Source organism: Oenanthe melanoleuca, chromosome 17, assembly GCF_029582105.1.
Source record: "Oenanthe melanoleuca isolate GR-GAL-2019-014 chromosome 17, OMel1.0, whole genome shotgun sequence".
In the NCBI taxonomy this organism is placed as follows: Eukaryota; Metazoa; Chordata; class Aves; order Passeriformes; family Muscicapidae; genus Oenanthe; species Oenanthe melanoleuca.
The window spans coordinates 3811950-3834409 of record NC_079350.1 but is presented as its reverse complement, the minus strand read 5'-3'; the positions used below and the strand labels follow the sequence as shown (position 1 = coordinate 3834409).

The following is a 22460-nucleotide window of genomic DNA, read 5'->3' as shown; positions in this document are numbered from 1 at the left end:
GGGAACCTTTGGGGTTTTTAACCCCATGTGTTAGAAGCTCTGTGGTGCAGGTTGACACAGGGAAGGAGGAATTGCCCCCAGACAGCTCCTGTTTGCCACCCAGGAGTCTCCACCTGGCCAGGGACCACAGCAGCCCCACACAGCAGCTCAGTGCCCTGAGGGAACTCCCTGAGGGCTCCTGTCACAGATCCAAACCCAAGGCACAGGTTTGGACCCTGTGACAAAGCCTGCCCACTTCTGGGTGCTGTTTTCACAAACCCACAGCCATTACCTTTCTTTGCAGGCTTCTTGTTGTTGTTTAGCTGCCCACTGACGTCCTGTAACCGTTTTTCTAGTTCTTTCTTCTTTTCCTGAGCTAACTCTTCTTTTGACTTTGCTGCTTGCTTTTTGCCACTGGCAGCTGTGGGGGAGGAATGCAGAGTTTCTGAGAGTGCAGGGATGCAGGGGCAAAGAGTGGACATCACTATTTTACAGGGCATGTACACCTGTGTGCACACTCAGCAGTGACACTGCCAAGATCCAGTGCTCACACAGCAACTACACATCCCAGAGAGAAGACAACACCTGAAGTTGCCTTGCTCATCCAATCACCACCATCCTGTAACATGCAATTTTTTTTTAAGAGAGATCTTCTGGAAAGTATTTTAGAAGATAGAAATATCCATGTAATAACCTTGTCATTACAGGTTACTTACCAGCCAGTTATATGGTCAATAATTACAGATTTGTAATTACAGAATTGTTACATGGGTTTTCTGCCCTGTAAAATAAAGTGTCCCATTAAAGGTTGTCAGGAGTAAAGCATCTGCCATTAAAACTTCCATCCCCTCACAGAAGAATCTACTGTGGTTTATGATGCTCTAAACAGAAAACAAAACAAACAAAGGCAAATTAAAAACTGTGGCAAAGGCTGGCAGACAACAGGAATTGAACTACACCAGGATGGAAAGGGTGAGAAGGACCAGCAACACTCACACTGCCAAGGAAAGGAAACATTTCTCAAGAGGAGGGGTAATTGAACACAGGTGTTGGCCAGGATTGGAAGCACAAGACAGGAGCCAGATATTTTGCCTGATCCAGCAAGGAAATACCTAAATTTCTGTGAGCTGTCTTAAAGAAATGATTTTAAAAAAACCAACAACAACAAAAAAGTCTGGAAAGCACAGTCCTAAGAGGGAGCACTCAGCACAGGAGTCCAGCCAGGCTCAGGCATGCCAGGCTCACAGGGTGGATAGCTGAGGTTATTCTGTGTTACTCTGTGCTCTGGCTCCAAAATTGAAGGATGCTTCCTGCTCCTAAGCACTCTGGAAAATCCTCTCCTGAGCTATGCCAAGAGTGAAGGATTCAGGGAAAAAAAAAAAAAAAGCAAAAAGAAAGGTCCAAGTCTGTGCTTTGCTTAGGCCTTCCTGAAAATCCTGTGAGGAAGGAATGGAGATGCTTTGCAAGAGCAAGGAGTAGCTTCTGTATCATAATCTTAGAAGCAAAACTCCCTTAACCAAGAGGGCCAGGAGCACTTCAGGTAAGTGATCCTATTGCTGTCCAGCTGGAGCTAAACTCTCCAGGGGCTGCAGGAATTCACTTTGTGGATGAGGCACAAAGTCTGAAGCACACACTCAGCAGCAGATTGACATTCACCCCCTGAACTGACAGGGGGTGAGGCCAATGTGGTGATCAGGACACACAGGGAGAGTTTTGGGGTGAATACACAACTCAGACACGCCCAGAATCCACAGGAAACCTTGTGCAAATCATTTATTGCTTTGGTGGTTTGGATCCCAACCACGTTTTTTGTTTCCTTCCTAATTAGATGATAAACTATTCAGGATAAGAAACTGATCCTTCCAGATGGGTGCACGTAACACCTGACACAATGAGAATGAAACCTTTACAGGGCCTTCCAGAGCCTGGGTAAGTAATAAAGGCATCCCACAGGTCTTGCAGAGGAACACATTGGCTCTCCAGTCTCTGCAGCAGGACACCAGGGGAACAAAGAACAGAGAAAAACAGGAAGTTTCTGTACATTTCCTTGGGTGGGAAAAAAAATCTCTAAAAATTCCTGCCATCACATCCCCAAGAGGTGGATAAGAGAATCTCAGTGCACATGCCCTGACTCCAAAGCTGAGCCCAAGAGCTGCTGGGGGGAACACGTGCCCCGGGAGGGTAACTTACAAAACGGTTTCCTTTGTTTTTTCTGTAAACAAGATTTCACGTATCTCTCCAGTTCTCGTAAGGTTGTGGGCTTCAAGGTTTCAAAATCTATTTCAATCTCGTCGGGATTGGAGTCTCTGAGGGAAGGCTCCCGGGACTGGATGATGTGAACCACCCTGCCCAGCTTCTCCCCGGGCAGCCGGTTGATGTCCAGGCTGAGCTGTCGCTTCTCATCGTAGGTCATGGGCAGCCCTTCCTCCTCCTCATCCGAGTCGTAGCTTGCAGATGCCTGTTTGCCTCCTTTCTTGGGCTGCCTGGGGAGGTTGTCAAGCATGAAAACGTTCATGGGGATGCAGCAATGAATTCTTTTCTCCCCCCTCAACTCCCTTGTAACAAACATCCCCATGCTCTTGGCTTTGAAGCTCTTGTCAGATGGCTGGAACGGCACCACAAGTGCTGAAAAAGTTCAGCAGCCTGAGATCAGCTGTTGTGTTCCTATTATATTTTAGCCCTGTGAAGTGTGACAATGAGCCCAAGTAGCAGCAGGGGTGCAGCCATGAAATAGCACGTTCTTGGTGGCTGCACAAAAGGCAAGCCCCAAAACCTTATCTGAGAGCAATCAGGCAGGGATTCAAAGAGCTGGACAGTGAAAACACCATGGTTCCACTGCCAGCTCCAAGTTAAAGACTCCCTGGAGTTGTCTGGGAATGGGAACAGTGTTCAGCAGCAAATTAACAACTACTGAGCTTCCCCAGGAATTAAGGGCAGAGCTGGAAGCTCTTGGCTCTCCTCTCAAGGCACCTTGGCTCTCACCTGTTAGCTGTGGTTGTGCTGTTCGCTTTCTTAGCTGGGGCTTTCTTCTGTTGGGTTTGTTTGGGTGGTTGAGCCACCTTGGGTTTCTTGTCCTCCTCAGCTTTGACTTTGTGCTTTTCTTTCTCCTTCTCTTTATCTTTCTTTTTCTTCTCTTTCTCCTTCTTCTCTTTTTTTTTCTTTGGTTTGTTGACTGGCGCTTGGGACAGTGCAGCCAGCTGCTCATGGACGGCTTTCAGCTGGGAGGGAACAGGAAAAATCATCAAGGCAAGGTAACTGCTGCCTCCACAAACCCCTCCCTCTACATCCCAAGCTGTAGCCAAAAATCAAGCAGTTCATACTCTGTGATGGCAGAAAGAAGGAGAGAGCATCAGCATGGAGAAAAACGATCTTGAAAAAAATTGATGAAATGAAGAAACATGCACGGATTGCACAGCTGAACGCTTTCCCCCTTAGGTTGGGAATGTTTCCCTGCATGCCAGCCTAGGTGGGATGTTTCAGGACACAGTTCCTGCTGCTGTGCTGTGTGTGATGCACACAGCCAGGGCTGGGGTGGTGCAGTACCTGCTCCTGGAGCTCGGCCAGCCGAGTCGCCCGCTCCTCCTCGGAGTCGGAGCTGTCTGAGTCAGAGGAGCTCTCCTCGCTGCTGTGGCTGCTCTCTGTGCTTTTGCTCACCACTGGGGCTGTTGGGGGAGGTGGAGGGGGGGCCTCTGCAGGCTCATCAGGCATTTTTGCAAACCTCATCTCAAAGACATCCTGTAAAAAATAGAGAAAAATTGGTGACCAAAGGAGTCTCGGCCACAAAGAGCTCACTCTGGTCTCTTAAACACATCAGGGCAGGGTCTTTGTGCTCTACAAGTAAATAATAATACACAGAATATGGAAAAGCCTAAGAAAAATCTCCATACTTTAAAAGATTATAATATTTGGCATTGGGCCCATGCCATGTGAAGAGCACAACAGTCCTGCAGAGAGCACGAGGCTCTTTCCAAGGGCTGGAGAAATCTCCCTTGTTGGTGCCAAGAGCAGATCCACACCTGGATCTCACCTTGCACCTGAGCAAAAAACCCTCTGGAAGATGCATTTGCCAACACCTTTACCTGGAGCTTCCTGGCCATGGCCACCACCTCGTGGTCTGGAGGATTGTACTTGTAACAATTAGAGAACATTAACCGAATATCTGCTGCAAAACCTTGTGCATCCTGGTACTCCCGACTGTCCATTTTCTTCTGCAAATAAACAAGCCAAAGGGAAAGGGGAAAGAAAAAAAAAAAAAAGCCATAAGCAAAAGGTATTTGTAGCAACAGCATGGAGGACATGAGAACTTCAGCCTCAAAAATCCCATCTAAGAGAATGGAAGTTTGATTTGGGTTATTTGGGTTATTGGTTCCTAACCATTCAGAGTTTCTGCTTTATAAAACAAACACCAGGCAACCAAACCAGTTGATATTTCATAGCAGTTTAAATAATAAGAGTCTAAATTGGCCTTGTTTTCTAAGTAGTAGAGTATAAATCTGTCAGGGTCCACATTCTACCAGAAAACATTTAGGAATTATTAAAAAAATCATTTAGAAAAATGGATCAGAAAGTAATAAAAACAAAGATCATGGATGGAAAGGGCAAGAGTCAACAAGCAAGTTACAATTACAGGAGTATCTGAAGTGTGTGTTTCTACATATGCTTGGATATATTTGCCTTATAAATCTGAAAGGGCAGAAAAGATCATGAAAATCTGAGTTCCTGCTAACAGAGGGCAGGAGGTTTGCTCTGCAATCCCTGCAGCAAAATAGGCATTTACAGCTAAACTACAACTCCCACTCTTCATTTAAGTCCAACTGATAGAAATGGATACAGACTTCACCCTCCATGAACCTACTCATAATGTTATTTCTAGAGTAGTGAGGATAAATGTCAAATATTTGTACCTTGTTCCTTTCTCTTATTTTGCAGCTCTCACTTCCAGCCATTTCTCTTGCTGTTTGGAACTCAATGATTTGGGTTTAGAGAGCAGTTTATAGCATTCCTAGCACTTAATTGATTTTGTGCATATATTACTACTATGTATAAAACCTTAGCTCCAATTACTCCTGCTGAAAGGAACCAGAAGCTAACACTAGGTTTCATTTGCATTTAAAAGACCTGGGTTTAAAGAAATTCTCTATTTGCCAAGTGCTTACAGGCTTCCCTTTTGTATGTCTTGGGCACCTGTATCCCCAGAGAAGGGAAGGGTTGATGGCAGACAGGCTGATGGGGACAGACATCCCCCATCCCAACAGCACTCAGGGAGGCTCAGGGTCTGTCACCCACCCCTAACACAAGCAAAATTCCCATTTTTCACAGAACTACAGACATTTCACAGCTGTGATAGACTTTTAACTGCTTTGAAACACTGCAATGACTCCTGGAGCTGTTTTTGTTGTGAAAAGGGCAGAAATTTCACCTCCAGGGATTCAGCTTCTGAGGGAGCTGATGCAGGGTGGTGACATCCCTGCAGCCAGACATCTGTCAAACTTTTGTCAGGAGACCTCATTTTCCTGGTGAATAAACCAGGAGACAGCCTGGAAGCCACAGCACAAAGGCAGAAAAGGAAATAGGTTTGTGGTGCTCCTGTCTGAAAAGCCTCTCAGACCAATTCCGAAGCAAAACATATGTTCAAACCAAAGAGTTTATTTTAAAATACATCTTATGCATGAAAGGCCTTTTTATATTTGTTTGGCATACTCAGGGCCTGATTACTGCCTATGAAATACATTCCAGTGTCTGAGGCCTTGCTTTTCATCCAAACTCAACAGTTTTCTAGCCCTGCAGTTTTAATCTGTGGATTTTTGTTTTATTTCTTATGAAGAATAATTAGCTTAACAAAAGAAAGAAAAGCATTTTAAATCGGTGGGCTGGAATATCTTGTTATAAATACACTTGGAAATATCCAGCTGCTTACAAAAAAAAAAAAGTGATTACATTTACAACTGGAAATCAGGAGTCAGGCAGGGCTGGCAGAGGTGGAGCTCACCCATCCTCTGTCCCACAGACAGCATCTGCCACAGCAATCTCATTTTCCCCCTCAATCAATTGTTTAATCATCTTTGCTGTTCATAAATTTGTTTCCTCATGTCTAATGTGTCCCTTGCTCTAAGGTAAGTCTTGTCCTGCTCACAGAAGACACAAAGAATGTCTCCTCACTTTTAAGACCCTGAGCTCAGCTGCTCTGAAAAAGAGCAGCTCACTGCAGGAAAACTAAGGGGTGAGCAGAGTTCCATCCCTGGAGGAAGTGCTTTATTCCTAAAGTGCAAATCCTCCTGCACAGCAAGGCTTGCTGCTCATTCAGCACTGAGAAAAGCAAAGGCAGAGACGTCCCTGTCACTGGCAGCCAGGGGATGGAGCAGGACAGGAGGTGCTCCAGGTCCCCCAGCACCACAGAGGGGACAGGGATGTTCTGCAGGTGGTCCCTGCCTGCCTGGGGACAGCAGCAGCTGCAGCCTCGTGCATCCCCCTCCACAGGGAATTAGAGCTGCTGCCCCTCTCTCCTCACACTTCCACCCTTTCCTACTCCAGGCACCTCTGCTCTTTCTTTTTCTGTGAATTTTCTGAGAATTGAGGTGGAGATGAGCTCACAGGTCCTGTCCCTTCAGCTGTTCCCATTCTCAATCTGAGCTCCAGCACAAAATTCCAGCACATCCCTGGCTGGAACAAGCTCAGCTACAGCCCCTCCATCTCACCTGCCCCTGGCACAGCCACCACTGCCTCCTCCACCACACACAGAGAAAACAACCTCCAAATCCTCCTGCAGACAGCTCTGCCAGGGAAAAAAATGCTCCTGGACATGCAGGATATTCTCAGAGGAAAATCAAACCCAACACAGCCACAGAAGCAAATAGACAAGATGTGTTGCAGCTGCAGCAATGCTCGTGTTTTATTTTCTCACATAATTCCTCCCAGGTTACTTTGGAGGCCCTTAGTTGTGCTGCTTTATCACAGCCATTGTCACTTGGGCAGAATTAAATCTAAAAACCTTTCAGAGCCACAGAGAAAGTCCCTGACACTGGAAAATGACACTGCCTGCAAAGGGCAGGTTTCTGTTCCACACAGTGAATGTTAAGAGCTGCATCTCTGAGAAGCCACACCATGATCTGCAGGCCAAGAGCAATGACAATAAAACACTCCATAAAAACCAATACCAGACAGCACTTCAAACAACTTTATTTATACCATGTGGAATGAGAAACCCAGAGTCTTTAGGTGTCAAAGACTCCACTGGGTTTGCCATCAGCCTGTCTCCAGTTTTCTACCCTACACTATCAGGTGCAGAGGGAGGATATCACCTGCACTTGCCAGAAAGGGGCAGAGGTGCACAATTTTAAAAGAGTGAAGTCGGGGCCTTAAAGAGATTTAAGTATGAAGAAGTCACCAACCCAAGAAATCACAGCTCTGCACCTAGATTTTTCAGGACACAGCACAAGGATTTCTTGCAATAAGAAATCACCTAAGCACACATGGAAATACCAGTTTGAGAAGGTCAGGATTTCACTCTGTCCCTCTTTAATCTTCCTGCAGTCACCTGAGGATTCAACTAGCAGGCTGCAGGTATCTCTGGAGACCCAGAGCATCCCTAGGATGGATGCAGGCACATCAGAGTGTAACATGCTGCTCCCAGGTACCACACAGGATCTGCCAAGGAACACGACAGGAATCACAGCCACAGCTGCCCTTTGGTCACCTGGGCACTCAGACAGTCCCAGGCACTGGCTCAGCTGGCAGTAAAACCCTTCTGGCAGTGCCAGTGAAAGCCAGCAACAGCATCTTCACCTCCTGCACAGGAAATCTCCCCTCCATCCACACAGAATCCAGTGCCTGGCTCACAAGAAAATGGGAGCTACAAAGTTCCCTTTGCTTCATGAAGGGATTCAGCAAACCTCCAAACCTACTGGGAAAAACAAGAATATTGGACCATACTAAGCTAAACTCTTGAGGGGCCAAGCATGAACCACAAAGCCATCAGACATCTCCCTGAGAACCATCACATTCCAGTTGGAATTGCTCAGTGTAAGCCTATCTGCCACCACCAAGTGGGTAGGCAGCAGCTTCTGGAAATGGGACACCATCAATTGAATCCTATGAAATCAAGCACCTCCTCTTCTCAGAGTGCAACACAATCCTAAGAGCACCAGTTAAATACCACAAAGAGGAGAGGATGCTTTGTGTACATCATCTGCTTTGCAGGGCAGAAAAAAAAAAAAAAGCTGTCCCAGGTTATTGCAAAAAAGGGAGAGGGGAAGGAAACAAAATATAAAAATATCCAGCTGGTATCCAAACAGGGTCGGTTTCCACCCTTTCCCTTTCCCCCTCCCACAAAGGAGCAACCAGAGGGAGCCCCACAAAAAGAGGTGGTAAATGAGGACATACTTTCACAGTACTGAGATCCATGGGGTGTTTGATAATATCGTGATAGTCATGTAATTCCAAGGCCTCTGCATCCACGGGCTTGTAAAAGGGCCATGCATAGGCTGCGTGCTTCTTGGAGAGCATCTCCTTGAGGATGCTGTCACAGTACTTGAGGTGCTCAGAGAGTTTGCCCTTCTTCCCTGCGTGCTGGGGCACCTCTCCATCCTCCAGGTCCTTCTTTGGTGGTTTGATGGGGCGGCCGCCGCTCTCCCTGCGCCCGATGATTTTGGCCTGTTTGGGGTCCGACAGCGCCGTGGGGGACTCGCTCCTGCTGGCAGTGATGGCAGAGGTGGTGGGGGTGGTGGTGTCTGCTTTCCTCTTCACTCCCTTTTTCTGAAACAGCAGAGGGACAGGCTCCATCAGTACATGCCCAGCAGAAAGCCTAGCACAGCTCATCCTTAGCTCTGCCAGAAAAACCCGGTTATTTCACTGGGGTAAATGGGATTTGTGCACGTCACCTGAGCCACAGTGCCCAAGCATTTGCTCCAACCCAAGCCCAAGCATGCTGCAAAATGGGATATTTCCCTGAGATGGAAGGCAGGACTCTTACCCTGTGTTTGCCCAGTCGATTGCTGCAGCTCAGCTGATGCATCAGGACTGAGCAAGTGGCACTAACTGAGCCACGTGTCTGAGTCCCAGTGGCAGGATCAGGCTATAAGTTCTGAACCAAAGCATTTTAATCACCAAAGACCCATGAGCCTCACTCCCTTGTATTAATGGGTGTGCTAAGGTAGATTTTGCTTTAAGCAAACAAACCCTCTCACATAAATTCAAGCTGTGACTGGCCAGTCAGCTCTCCTGTGCTTCTATGAAGGATTTATTTCTCTGGAGAGGGAGATAGGGAGGAAAAAGTTCCTTAGAGAAATCTAAGGGAAATCTTAAGTAAATCCTGAGCAGAATTAATTTTACAGTCTGTATTTGGCAAACTCACTTCTGGGTTCATCCTTGAGTTTTCAAATGAAATTGATTCTCAGAAGCAAGTTACTTGGACAGAAACTGAAATATGAGACAGGAGGAAGACAGCTTAGCTGCAAGATCTGACTTACAATTTCTCTAGCAATTTCCAAACTATTGAGTTAAAAAGCAAAACAATTCTGTGCCTCTTCTGGTCCAAGCAACCTCACAACCAAAATTGTTCCAGTTAATTCCACAGTTGAGATAAAAAGACCCCCAGCTTTCTCTGAGCTATGCTTTCTTCATTTTTATGGCAATACACATCTTGCTAAGAAAATTTCAATTATTTAGGTAATGTCTTCATTTACCCATAAATTAACATAATAAATAGCAAAACACCAGTGACAACTCCCAAAAGATTACTCAGTAAGGAAGACAGAACTAAAGCACCCAAAACCTGCAGGCAACATCAGTCTCCTCCAACTGGAGTGACAGGCTTGTCTTGAACTGGTTGAAAGCAGAGAGGAACATTCCTAATGCTGGAGCCTGCAAACCTTAAAGGAACAGACTCAGTAAAATCAGGAACTCAGTTACAGAGGGAAAAGATGCTTGGAGCTGCAAACTTTAAAGGAACAGCCCTAGTAAAATCAGGAGCTCAGTCAGAGAGGGAAGAGATGCTTTGGAGCTGCAAACTCTAAAGGAACAGCCTCAGTAAAATCAGGAGCTCAGTCAGAGAGGGAAGAGGTGTTTTGAGCCTACAAACCTTAAAGGAACAGCCTCAGCAAAATCAGGAGCTCAGTCAGAGAGGGAAGAGGTGTTTTGAGCCTACAAACCTTAAAGGAACAACCTCAGCAAAATCAGGAGCTCAGCTACAGAGGGAAGAGATGCTTGGAGCTGCGAACTTTAAAGGAACAGCCCCAGTAGAATCAGGAGCTCAGTTACAGAGGGAAGAGATTTTTTGAGCTATTTGGTGCAAAATGGGGAGAATTGCAAGAGCCCTGGAGCAGCAGCACAGGGGAAGGCTGTGAAAGGAGAGGCTGGAGCAAACACAGGTTGTGGGGACCCAGAAAGGCATTCCCAATTAGAGCAGCCACAGCAAGCCCTGTGCCCTCTCCCTGTCGGTCAGCTTTACAGTCACTCCCACCTGTTCCCCTGCTGGCCTTTTTCCCTAACCCCACCCCTGAACACCCCCTGTCCCTTGGCAACTGGTCCCTGATGCTCTCCCCGCCCTGCTCATCCCTAGGCCCTCACAGGCCCCTTTGCCTTTGTTGCCTGAGCTCTGGACAATGCAGACCTGTGGCTGAAATAAACACTTGCAAAGGCCTTTCCTGCTCCTTTACTTGCCTTCACCCCAAGCAACAACAAGATGCAACAACAGGTGGCATCACCTGAGCTGGGCTGTATACAAACCAGCAGAACTGTTGTCAACCCTGTCCAACCCAAGAGCCAAGGCTGCCAGCAGGAGCACAGGGTACAGCAGGAGCACAGGGCACAGCAACACAGGGAGCACAGGGCACAGCAGGAGCACAGGGTACAGCAGGAGCACAGGAGCACAGGGCACAGGGCTCCAGCAGGAGCACAGGGAGCACAGGGCACAGCAGGAGCACAGGGCACAGCAACACAGGGAGCACAGAGTACAGCAGGAGCACAGGGCACATCAGGAGCACAGGGCACAGCAGCAGCACAGGGCACAGCAGGAGCACAGGGCACAGCAGGAGCACAGGGCACAGCAGGAGCACAGGGTACAGGGAGCACAGGAGCACAGGGCACATCAGGAGCACAGGGCACATCAGGAGCACAGGGCACAGCAGGAGCACAGGGCACAGCAGGAACAAAGGCCACAGCAGGAGCACAGGGCACAGCAGGAGCACAGGGCACAGCAGGAGCACAGGGCACAGCAGGAGCACAGGGCACAGCAACACAGGGAGCACAGAGTACAGCAGGAGCACAGGGCACATCAGGAGCACAGGGCACAGCAGCAGCACAGGGCACAGCAGGAGCACAGGGCACAGCAGGAGCACAGGGCACAGCAGGAGCACAGGGCACAGCAGGAGCACAGGGTACAGGGAGCACAGGAGCACAGGGCACATCAGGAGCACAGGGCACATCAGGAGCACAGGGCACAGCAGGAGCACAGGGTACAGCAGGAACAAAGGCCACAGCAGGAGCACAGGGCACAGCAGGAGCACAGGGCACAGCAGGAGCACAGGGCACAGCAGGAGCACAGGGCACAGCAGGAGCACAGGGAGCACAGGGCACATCAGGAGCACAGGGCACATCAGGAGCACAGGGCACAGCAACACAGGGAGCACAGGGCACAGCAGGAGCACAGAGTACAGCAGGAGCACAGGGCACAGCAGCAGCACAGGGCACAGCAGCAGCACAGGGCACAGCAGGAGCACAGGGTACAGCAGGAGCACAGGGCACAGCAGGAGCACAGGGTACAGCAGGAACACAGGGCACAGCAGGAGCACAGGGCACAGCAGGAGCACAGGGCACAGCAGGAGCACAGGGCACAGCAGGAGCACAGGGAGCACAGGGAACACAGGAGCACAGGGAACATCAGGAGCACAGGAGCACAGGGAGCACAGCAGGAGCACAGGGAGCACAGCAGGAGCACAGGGAGCACAGCAGGAGCACAGGGCACAGCAGTGCAGCTCCGAGAGGATGGTGCAGCTCAATGAGGAGGGTTTAGCTCAGAGGAGGGTGCAGCTCCAAGAGCAGGGTGCAGCTCCATGAGGAGGGTGCAGCTCCAAGAGCAGGGTGCAGCTCAGAGCAGGGTGCAGCTCCGAGAAGAGGGGCCCATTTACCTTGACCACGGGGGGCGCGGGCGGCAGCACGGGCAGCAGCGGCGCGGCGGGCGGCGCGGGCGCGGCGGGCGGGACGGGCGCGGTGATGGTTGGCACGGGCGTGGCGGCGATGACGGGAGTCTGGGACACGGCTGCGGGGACGGGCTGGAACGGGGCCGGCGGGGACACGGAGGACACGGCCACGGCTTGCTGAGCTCCTTTCAAACGAGAGGGAAAGGTGGTGGTTACAGCTGGGAGAGTGTGGCAATCCAGGATATCCCCTGGCTTCCACTGAGACCTGGGCAGGGGGCTCACAGTGCCCGAGACCCCTGTGGGTTTGATTTCAGTCCCTGGGAAAAATTACCATCGTTACGGGAAGAATTACAAGTCATAAAAAATAAGTAGAGTGTAAATTAGATTGTTAGAAGGTAGAAAAGTGAATTTATAAAAGTGTTTATAATAAGGGGTCCAGAGAGATTTGGGCGTGGTGTGTCTTCCTTCTTCTTTGTGGCATCCATCTCTTTGGGTTAGGATGGCACTTATGGATTGGTTTGGGAGAAAGCTGGACAGTGCAATGTAAGTGCCATGAATTGGAAAGTAATTGCAAACATCATGTATGCAATTTATATTATAAAATATAAGACCTGCCCAGAGGGCAGGCAGTGTGCCTTTGACTGACCTGCTCAACAGACCTCTGTAAGTCAGGGAAAGAATTCCTTAGATAAGAAAGAATAAACAACCTTGAAAACCTCAGAGGACGGCTTCTGACTCTTCCTTCAGTGCTTGAGCTGGAAAACAAGAACTCTAAGACCACCAAACACTGTGCAGTGAGTGAGCTCAGGCTCAAAGAGACGTCACTGGGCACAGGAGAGAATTGGTGCTGCTTGATTTTGTCACACAGTGTGTGATGTTACACCCCAGGGTATGACAAAAGTGAGGGATCTATTATCTAAGTGCGTGTGCCACAGGTTTAGGTGAGCCACAAGCAAAATAATTCTAGTTTTTCACATGGAGTATGTTGCTCTGGGACAGTCTTCATCCCTTGGATGCTCCCAGAGCTGCACTGAGCTCAGCTAAAGAGGAGGAGATGGAACAGTGGGAGGGGCTCACACCATGCAAATGGCAACAACCACTGCCCTAAACCACCTGGGCACCCAGGAGTCCAAAGCACTTCACATCTGCCACAAGTGCACAGCGTGGGACTCTTGGGGTTGTCCTGTGCAGGGACATAAGCTGGGCTCAGTGATCCCTTCCAACTCCATATTTTATGATTCTCAGCAGTGCTTAAGCCTCTTGATGGCCTCAATGTCTCTGATGCTACACCTGCACTGCTAAAAACCTGCCTGCTGTTGTAACAAGGGGGACAAACCTACTACCTAATAACCAAAGCAGCAATCCTCCTTCGATGTTTTATCAAAGGATGTTGAAAAGATACATCATCATTAATTTCTCTGAGCTTGGATAGAGTTATAGCTCCATTTAGCACCTGAAATGTGGGAAAACAGAGGAACAATTGATTTTCCCAGAGCAACAATTAGACCTTGTTTAGAGGAAAAAAAAACAAAACTGCAATCATTTAACTCAGCCCACACAAGGTCCTTTATGAACTGTTTTACCATGCTCGGACATTTTAGAACTAAATCCATTTAAAATCAGTTCTAGGTAAGCTGAACTAAACTTAGTTTCCAGTGATATGCAATGGTCTAAATAGCTTTTTGCAATGGCATAATAAATCCTTTAATTTTATGATGTTGTAACCATGTGTGCAAAAGAAAAATATACAGGGTTTAGTGAATTAGTAAAATTTGAGTCCAAGTCTCTGCTGTGTCAGATTTCTGCTAGAACCCAGGGTCAGCTGTATAAACCCAAATCTGTAAAGGCTTTCCATGCCATGGTCTGGCACTGGCAGCAGACTGGCATTTCTGACTAACTTGTTTTTCCTTGCCTTGGTTTCTTCTTTGCATAGAGAAGCAGCACACTGCCCTCCCTCACTGAAGTGCAATCACAGATGGCAGGATTGGTGTGACAAAAATGCAGGGTCACAGAGAGCTCTGAACCCTGAGTGAGCATCACCCAGACATCTCACACTGCTCTAACTGTGAGACCACCCTCTCCCTTGCCATCCTCCTCCCCACTGCACAGCCCAGCAGCCTGGAAGGTTGCTCAGGCCTTGGGAACATCCCCAGCTCTCCCTGTCCTGGCTGGATCTGTACCTGTGCTCTGGCTGCCTGCCGAGGGCTTGCGACCTTTGCCTTTAGGAACTGGGGGCAGCAATTCCACCTCCTCCTGAGGCATCTGGGCAACCTTCTGCAGAAATATCTTCTCCAGGGCTTGGGCCATGAGGACAATGTCATCTGTGGGCTGCACAAGGAAGAATATGAGCTTTTGTTGTATCATTCACATATCTGAAGCAGCGAGGTTGAAGATCAGGCTTAGAAAATGATACACATACATTATGCTATTCACATGCTGACAGTAAACAGATTAGCTCTTCTCCCTCCTTGCTTGCCACTCTCCTGCTCTTCCATTCTGCTCTAGCATGCAATAATTACAGCCCCTAAGTGTGCTGCATCCAGAGAATTACCAGGACTTCAGTAGGAGCCTGATAAACCAGTATCCTGTGCAGCAGTGTGGAAGCAGCAAACTGGAACGGATGAGCTGTCCTCCCCTGCTTGCCAGCAGGTCCAAGGGAAGAGGCTAAACACACATTCTGTGGCTCAAACTAATTAATTTATTTCAGCTGTTCTCCAGTCTGGGTCTATGATGACAAATGACTGGAGAAAACAGAACACAAAGAATTTTAACAGCCTAACAAAACAACAAACAAGCCAAACCCAAAATAATAATAATAATAAGCAACAATCTAAATGTGTGTAAGTATGAACATATTTATGGAGACAGAGTCAAAGAACAGAGTTATGATTCTTGAACTCCTTTCTGCTGCTAACAGACATTATTTAGGGCCAGACAGTCTAACACACAGCATTAAAGCACCTCGAAACACCTGCAGAGCACTGCACTAAGTGCAGCTCATCCCAGAAAACTCCTGACTGAAAAGAAAAGGAGTAAAAACTTGCTGCATAACGCCAGAACAGAAATCTACCTATAATTAAAAGGCATATTTGCCATTGTAACTACTCTGGGGGAAGAAAGAGGCAGCACAAAGACAGCTTTGTGCATTTCAAGTAACGTGGTTGCAATTAGTGGCATTTCAAATCCTTGCAAGGAGGGCCTGGAGCCGGCCCTGTTCAAAACCTGCACAGTAACAGGGGCAGGTGGGTGTTTTCTAAAGGTTTTTATAGTTTTTTTTTACCTTGTTGTAAATGTAACAGTTTGTAAACATGGTGTTGAAATCCTGCATACATTCACTGGCACTCCAGTAATAGTTGTGCTCCAGGCGCTTCTTGATCGTGCCCATGTCCATGGGGTTTTTTATTATTTTGTGATAATCCTGTTGGAAAAGCAGGCAAGATGTTACCTCTCCTGATGCAGTTTTGTTCACATCTCCCTCTAGCCCCTGCTTTCTCCTCATCCCCCCTCCCAAAAACACCCCTCCCAAATTTTATGGCAATTATAAATGTAAATATATGTTCATTTATTTTCTAATTTATACCTTTTTAGTCTTATCATTATTATGAACCTGGCTCAAAACCACACAACCTCCAGTCTGGGAATCAGCATTTCTACCTCTCTTTTTAAAAGGCTGCCTCTGGCACTTACAGAAATTTATCAGGGCTGGCTAAAACTGTGCTCAAAGTTTCAATCTCTAATTTTAAAAGCACTTTGGCTTTTGAAAGGCTTCCACCTGTTAACCCAGTTTCTCCCTGGGCTGGTCTGGAGCACCTGCAGAGCTGTGATTATCCTGAGGATGCTGCAGGGCTGTGCAGAGTCATTTTCTTGGTCTGGATTAGAGATGCTGCACATGAAGCCCAACACCATCCCAGGCACTGCTATTTCCACTTTAACCCCAAAAACTCATCTGACCAACACAAAACAGATACATACTGGCAAATTCAGTTTAATTGCATCCACAGGCTGGTAGAAAGGCCAAGCAAACTGATGCTTCCACAAGGTCTTGACCACAACATTCTGCATGTACTGCAGCTGGTTGGTCTTGCGGCCGGGCTTGCTGGGGTTGGTGACCTCTGGAGGAGGGGGGTTGGCAGGGCCCTGAGGAGCCTGGATGGCTGATGTCACCCCTGACATCTTCCTGCTGGCTTCTCACTCGCTGTCACTGCGGCAGCAACCGGGAGAGCTCCTCTCTTCCTTTATGCTCCCTGAATGGGACTGACATCCCATTGCCAGGGTGCGACCATACAGCCTAGAGCAAACTAGAGAGAGGGAGAGGGAGGGGTGTAAATACAGATTTGTGAAGCAGGCAGGTTGACACGCTTCTGTGGACAATATTTAAACCCAGGCCCTTTACCACATTGACTCTGTTCCTGGAACACAGTTTATCTTGGAGATGGACAGTTCAAGAATCAAGAAAGTGGAATAGCAATTCCCAAATTCAAAGCCTGCAGGGACACAGCAAGATTCATAGGACTAGTTCTTGCTTTAGCTGGCTCAGAGAGCATCTTCATGTCAAGAAACACTCTTAGCAACCTAAGAATCCTGTCAGGGAATAGAGTGAGGATGTAATGCAGGCTCCCATGAATGCACTGATGCAAGCTGCTAAATCCATAGCTTCCAGCTCCATGTAAACTGAACTGCATTGTCTCTAGACCCATGCTGCCTGGCACAGAGTCAGCTCACAGGGCTCTGCTCTGGTGCCATGGGTACTCTGAAATCCCATAATGAAGTGCAGACAACAGCTGCCAGAGGATCTCAGCCCAGGGAAATGAAAGAAGGGGCAGAGGGAGAGGCTGTGAACTGCTGGGAGTGAAAGGTGTCACCAGAAACAGCCCAACTTGAAGTTATCTGCACTCTGAATCTCATAAAAGTCTTATTATGCCTCTTACTGCATGCACCTGACTGGTTTTGACCCCAGTTTGGTACCAAAGTTTAGAGATCCAGGCTCAGATAATAACTGGTGTTATACTGATATCCCATGACCTGGCTCAAACAGTGCTGTCATGTTCTCTCTCTGTCTGTTTGAAATAGAGGAGACTACATAAATTGCATTATTGTATTCTGGTTTTTCCTCTGCAAACTGCAGAGGTAAAAATAGCCCAGTATCACTGTGCCTTGTGTAGCATATGGTAAACAGCTTTGCTATGTCATCTTCCATAAACATTGGATATTTCAGCTCACATCAGGACTGCAGCTACTCTTCTCATGGCAAACAGACCACACTCACTTTCTAGAGGAAATTATTTCAAATATGTTTACAAAGCAATACAAATACTCTGGCACATACTTCTTGGTTGAACAGAGAAACATGAGCAGGGACAGAAGCTGCAGCAAAACAAAGGAAAAAGCAGGAAGACATCCTGGGAAAAACCCAAAAACTTCTGGTTTAATACAGCCCTAATCATCTCTACTGAATATCTGGACTAAATATAGAACATCAACTTAGCCTGTGAGCTGCTGATTAGATGAAGGCAAAAAGTAAACACATACCTAACTTGGGGAAAATTGACCAAAATAGCTGCATACAAACAAACAGATCTGCAGCAGAGAGGGAGGGAACTGCAAAAACCTAAACCAAACCCCTGTGTGAATACATGTGACTATTTGTGCAGAAAACAGATAAGTCCAGGTCTGATGCTGCCACCATTTGTTCACAACACCCACTATATTCCAAGGAAAAACGCCATGGATTTGAGTATAGCTCCAGAATCAGGCTTCTGGTCCATTTTTTGATAACTCAGGAGCCCAGCTTAGCTCCAAAAGGACTGGTCTCTCATCTGATCATGCTGCTGGTGACAGGCACCAAGCAGCCAAAAGGGATGCTGGCATCCTCTGGACAAGGAATTTCATAACTAGAATGTTACTTGGGATTTCAGATTTTCTCCCAATGTTCCATCAAGTCAAGGCAGCAGCAGAAATATTGCAAAATTCAATCTTCAGACGGAGGGGGGTAAATAGACAAAGAATTAAAAACAACAAAAAAAAGATAATTGGGAAGTTTCACTCAGTCTCCTTCTGGGGAGCTCCCTGCATGGATTCAGGTTTCTGAGCAACATCCATCATCCCAGAGAATGCAACCCTGGCTGCAGGCTCCTGGTGACCACCACTGGAGCATTTTGTTTGCTCTCTTCTTGATTAACAAACTGAATCCAGTGCAAGGATTGAAGGGAAATAAAACACCCACAGAGAGCAATTCCTACTGCTAGAGAGCATTTGGGTCACAAGTTTGAAACTATGCAATGTAACTTAAGTCTTCCCTTTAAATAACCTGAGGCTAAATATGATTCTCTTTTCATTTGAATTTCCTGATGTCCTACCTCAAACTCCCAATTTGATAAGGATTTTTAATTAATTTGTATTACATCCCAGAACTGTAATTCAACAAACCACCATAGCTCCTACCTCTCTCAGGCTTTTTCTGCCTGACCTTGGCCAAGGCTTTCAGTATCTTCACCCCACAGCTCCTCATCTGTGCCATGCAGATAGTGGGAGCTCCTTTCTGACCCCACCCAGCAGAGAAAACTCTCTGGGACAGGCACTGCCTCTCCACTGGGCCATTTTGATCCTCAAGCTTAAATAAAGCTTGTGCAGTCCACATAAAGGGATGGAACAGTCATCAGTGACACAACTCAGAAAGGATTTTAATTAAGAACATTACCAAAACAAGGAGGGGCAGAACCATGGCAGTTCCCTGTTTAACTTCCATGCCCCAACACATTGGTTTTTACACCCAAAAGTGGCCCAAACCTCCCAGCAGCACTGGCATTGAACTGCTGGACCCTGCAGAAGACAGGAATAGCTACCTGACAGTCTAGCAGCACTGGAAGTACTGTCCTGTCACAAATAAAGCTTTAATGGGCCTGTGCCTCACTGCACCTTGAACTTGGTCCAGCAGCTTCCTCACCATTCACTGGGAAAGCTGCTTTGATACTGGATCACTTTGTAATTTTTAAAACTAACAATTTGCTTCCAAAGCATTCCTTAAGACTCAAAATGGAATCATTTTTGAGAATGCAAAAAGCAGGACTATGAGAAATCTGGAAATTAAGGTAAAAATGCTTTGAAAATGTCCCAAAGGCAATGACTTTCAATGAAAGATAAATTAATGCTTGAGAAATCTACTCCATGTGAAATATGAGTTATTAAGTGAGAGAATGAGAGCCCTGACCATCTGACATCCCAAATTACCAGACAAATCACCCAAGAGGACACCTCAGTAGACCCACAGACAAAGCTTCTACAAATTGTCCCATAACTACAGGTAGAATTGAGCTACACAGCTCTTGACTGAACACCTACTGAAACTGCACTGGTATCAATAAATATTTAAAGTATTAGGGACAGTGACCCAGGACATCACTGTACAAGGCACTGGAGCAAAGACTGCCAAAACCAGACACCATGTGCACCTTCCAGTGAGGGGCCAAGGTGAGACTTCTTTTAGCCCTGCAGTAATAACTTCTCTAAATTTTAATTTTTAAACCACTACTTATCCTGTTCCTCAACCTTATAATGTTCAAGTAGCAGGAGCTGTTCTTGATTTCTCTGTCTGCACAAGCAGTTTTGATATTGCAAGTTTAAAATACACCCTAAAGTGCTGTCACACATGAAGAGTGAACACTCCTCCTTATTCAGTCTGAGATAGTAATTAAAAGCAAAACCTCAGAGAAAGGAGATTTTAAGTCCTGGAGTTTAAGTCTTTTTTTGCTAAGTTACAACCTCATTATGGCAAACCAGGCAACAAAACACCCAGCTAGGTTGGATGGATTTTTTCCTTTTAAAAAAACACCTTTCTTCATTGAGTCTCTCGCACAGGCTCAGTCAGTGGAGAGACAGCATGGAGAAAACATGTAAATAATTCCCTGCCCTAGCAGGATAACATTTTCCTGTCTGCAGTGGTGGGGGCTATTTTAAAAGCAGCTCTGCAGGCCCATGAAGGGTGGGTGCAGTGTGCCAGCTCTCCTGCTGCTCCAGCCCAGGGCTCTGCCACTTCCTTTGGCAGTGCCCACCCTCTAACAGAGGCTTTGCTCCCGTGCAGGACCCCATGGGTTTGTTTTGACTGCAAGCTTTATGTCAGCCTGGCAGCCCAACAACTCCTTGGGTTTTCTCCCCTCCCTTGGTATAGTATTTCTGTGTGGTTACTTGGACACTGATCAAAATCTGGCACAATTCCAGCCCGGCCAGGAACAGCCACATAAATCTTCCCATTGGGGAAAATTATCAGGTTTGAGAGATGTTCCTTGACCTTGTTGTTATCTGGACATTTTTATTTACATTACAGTAGCACACAGAGGCCGGGCACAGACCAAGGTCCCTTGGCACTTCACACACAAAAACCTTGCTCCTTCCTCAAAGGGCTGCTGCTCACAACTCACACTTTACACCCAGAGCCCCTCAGTCAGCAGCCAGACCCCAAATTTGCCAGCAGGACAAAAAGCAGTGCCCTCCAAACTGCTGCTCCAAGCACTGCTTCCCCACATTGCCTCCTTGCAGCCTCCAAAGCAGATTCTCAGCCTCTTTTTTCCCAACAAGTGGAAGTTTGGGCAGATTTGCCACCATGTGCCCATGTCAGAGAAGCAGCTCAGGCTTGGTCACCTTGTCCAGGCTTTCTCTGCAGGGGAGGTTCAGCACTACTGAACCTCACAACAAAGTCAGGGAAGGTTATTAATGAGGGTTGTACCCATTTCATTCTATGACTGTAGAAAGTAAGGGCTACACCAGCACCCTTCCAGTTTGCTCAGAAGGAAACAAAACCTGTGGATGCTTCTTTTTCCTCCTCCTTTGCCTTCCCTTCCCAGCCCCACACAGGAACTGAACTTCAGGCAGCTTTCAGTACCTATACCATGTCAGCAGGGATGGTGTCCTGAGACTCAAGGCAGGTGCAATTTGAGAGCAAGACTTGAGGACAGACGAGTTGCTTTATCAGCCCTGCCCTGGCAGACAGACACACTTCACACAACATGCCACCCCCTCAAGACACTGGGATTTACACTTGGCTTCACTGCAGGAGCTGGGAATTTGGCTTGTAGTGCCCCTATGGCACTCTGCAGCACTCTGAAAGTCCATTCAGCCATCCTTGCTGTCTCCCAGATCGTTAATCCCACACATCACAGATTTGTTTTTCATGCACATTATTTTGAGCACTGCCCTAATAACATCCTGAGACTGGGAGATGCAACTGTGTCCTGAGCTCACCTCTGCATGAGGGAGGGGAAAAGATCACAGCAGATTAAGTCAGTTCCTTGGCTTTTGACTTGGTTGGTTTAATGCTCATCAGATTATGCAGATGGCTCTCCCACCCTTGGTCTCTCCTTGGTTGTTATAAGAGCAGGTGTTTCCTCAGTGGGTTTCTAATCAGTAGGTAGGAATCAGCCAGGAGTGACTGGTAATTTCAAGGGTCTTTTTTTGATGCCTACTCAATGCTCCCTTCTGAATCATGCTGCTGTAAGATCTCTGATGAGACGCCTTCAAAGCCAGGGGTACCCAAAAGTCACTCTAATAAAAGCACTGGAGACTTATAAACACTGCTAGGCACCTCATATAAAGTGATGGTGATAATTTAAGGCCAGTGTATTTCTCTCCCCCAAGTCACTAATGCCACAGGAAGCACCTTCTGATCAGGTCTGAGCAGGAATTTAGTGCATGTCACACAAATCAGATGGGCTCAAATGTTCTAAAGGGAGTGATGGTTAACACTAAACCAAGTTCATTTTCATGGCTTTGAATTTGGTTTTGAGTGCAGTTTTAAGAGACCAATGTCAGTAATGAATTAGGCATGGTTGACCTTTCTTTGCATTGGGGAGGACAGAATGACCTCAGGGCATTTCTTCCTGCCCTGCTTTTTGTGGTGCCCTGAAAACACAGAGGCAAGCTTCAACTCAGCCTATGTTGGTTTTGTGCAAGCTCCTGAGTTAGAGTTTTGTTAAAAAGGCTACAGGAGGAAGGAAAAGTGAGTGGTTACAGAGCTTGCTCTGTGTTGGATTCCTGACTGAAGGGGCTCAGCCAGCACTGAGACCTGACTGGACTTAGATAAGCTGAACTGCACTTGCAAAGAATTAGCCAGGAGGTACTTCAGCAAATTAACTGGGTGGCCTATCATGAAAAAGTTAACAAATGCTTAGCTGTAATAAATGAGATCTGTGAACAGGTTCCAGAGTACTTGGAGCAGCTGGTGGCTTGCACATCCAAATCAACAGGATGGGAATGGGAGGTGCTTAACAGGAAAATGCTGGTGGTTGTGCCTCTCACAATATACACAAATTACACCTTTATGGCAATAGGAAAAAAAAACAACAAACTGCTGGGCTT

General features: G+C 47.1%; 1 protein-coding gene across 3 annotated transcripts in view; it reads right to left on the bottom strand.

Annotated features, from left to right (window-relative positions):
• The window catches only part of BRD3 (bromodomain containing 3), a 46498-nt gene that overhangs the window by 5556 nt on the left and 18482 nt on the right, over positions 1 to 22460 (bottom strand). For all 3 annotated transcript variants that reach the window (XM_056505498.1, XM_056505499.1, XM_056505497.1), the window contains 10 exons: positions 16086 to 16411; positions 15394 to 15531; positions 14294 to 14441; positions 12102 to 12298; positions 8359 to 8730; positions 4059 to 4187; positions 3523 to 3714; positions 2962 to 3197; positions 2170 to 2462; positions 272 to 400 (listed from right to left, as the gene is read on the bottom strand). In XM_056505498.1, the coding sequence (XP_056361473.1) occupies positions 272 to 400; positions 2170 to 2462; positions 2962 to 3197; positions 3523 to 3714; positions 4059 to 4187; positions 8359 to 8730; positions 12102 to 12298; positions 14294 to 14441; positions 15394 to 15531; positions 16086 to 16286 (2035 nt within the window). In that variant the 5' untranslated portion in view covers positions 16287 to 16411. The remainder of the gene's footprint in view (positions 1 to 271; positions 401 to 2169; positions 2463 to 2961; positions 3198 to 3522; positions 3715 to 4058; positions 4188 to 8358; positions 8731 to 12101; positions 12299 to 14293; positions 14442 to 15393; positions 15532 to 16085; positions 16412 to 22460) is intronic.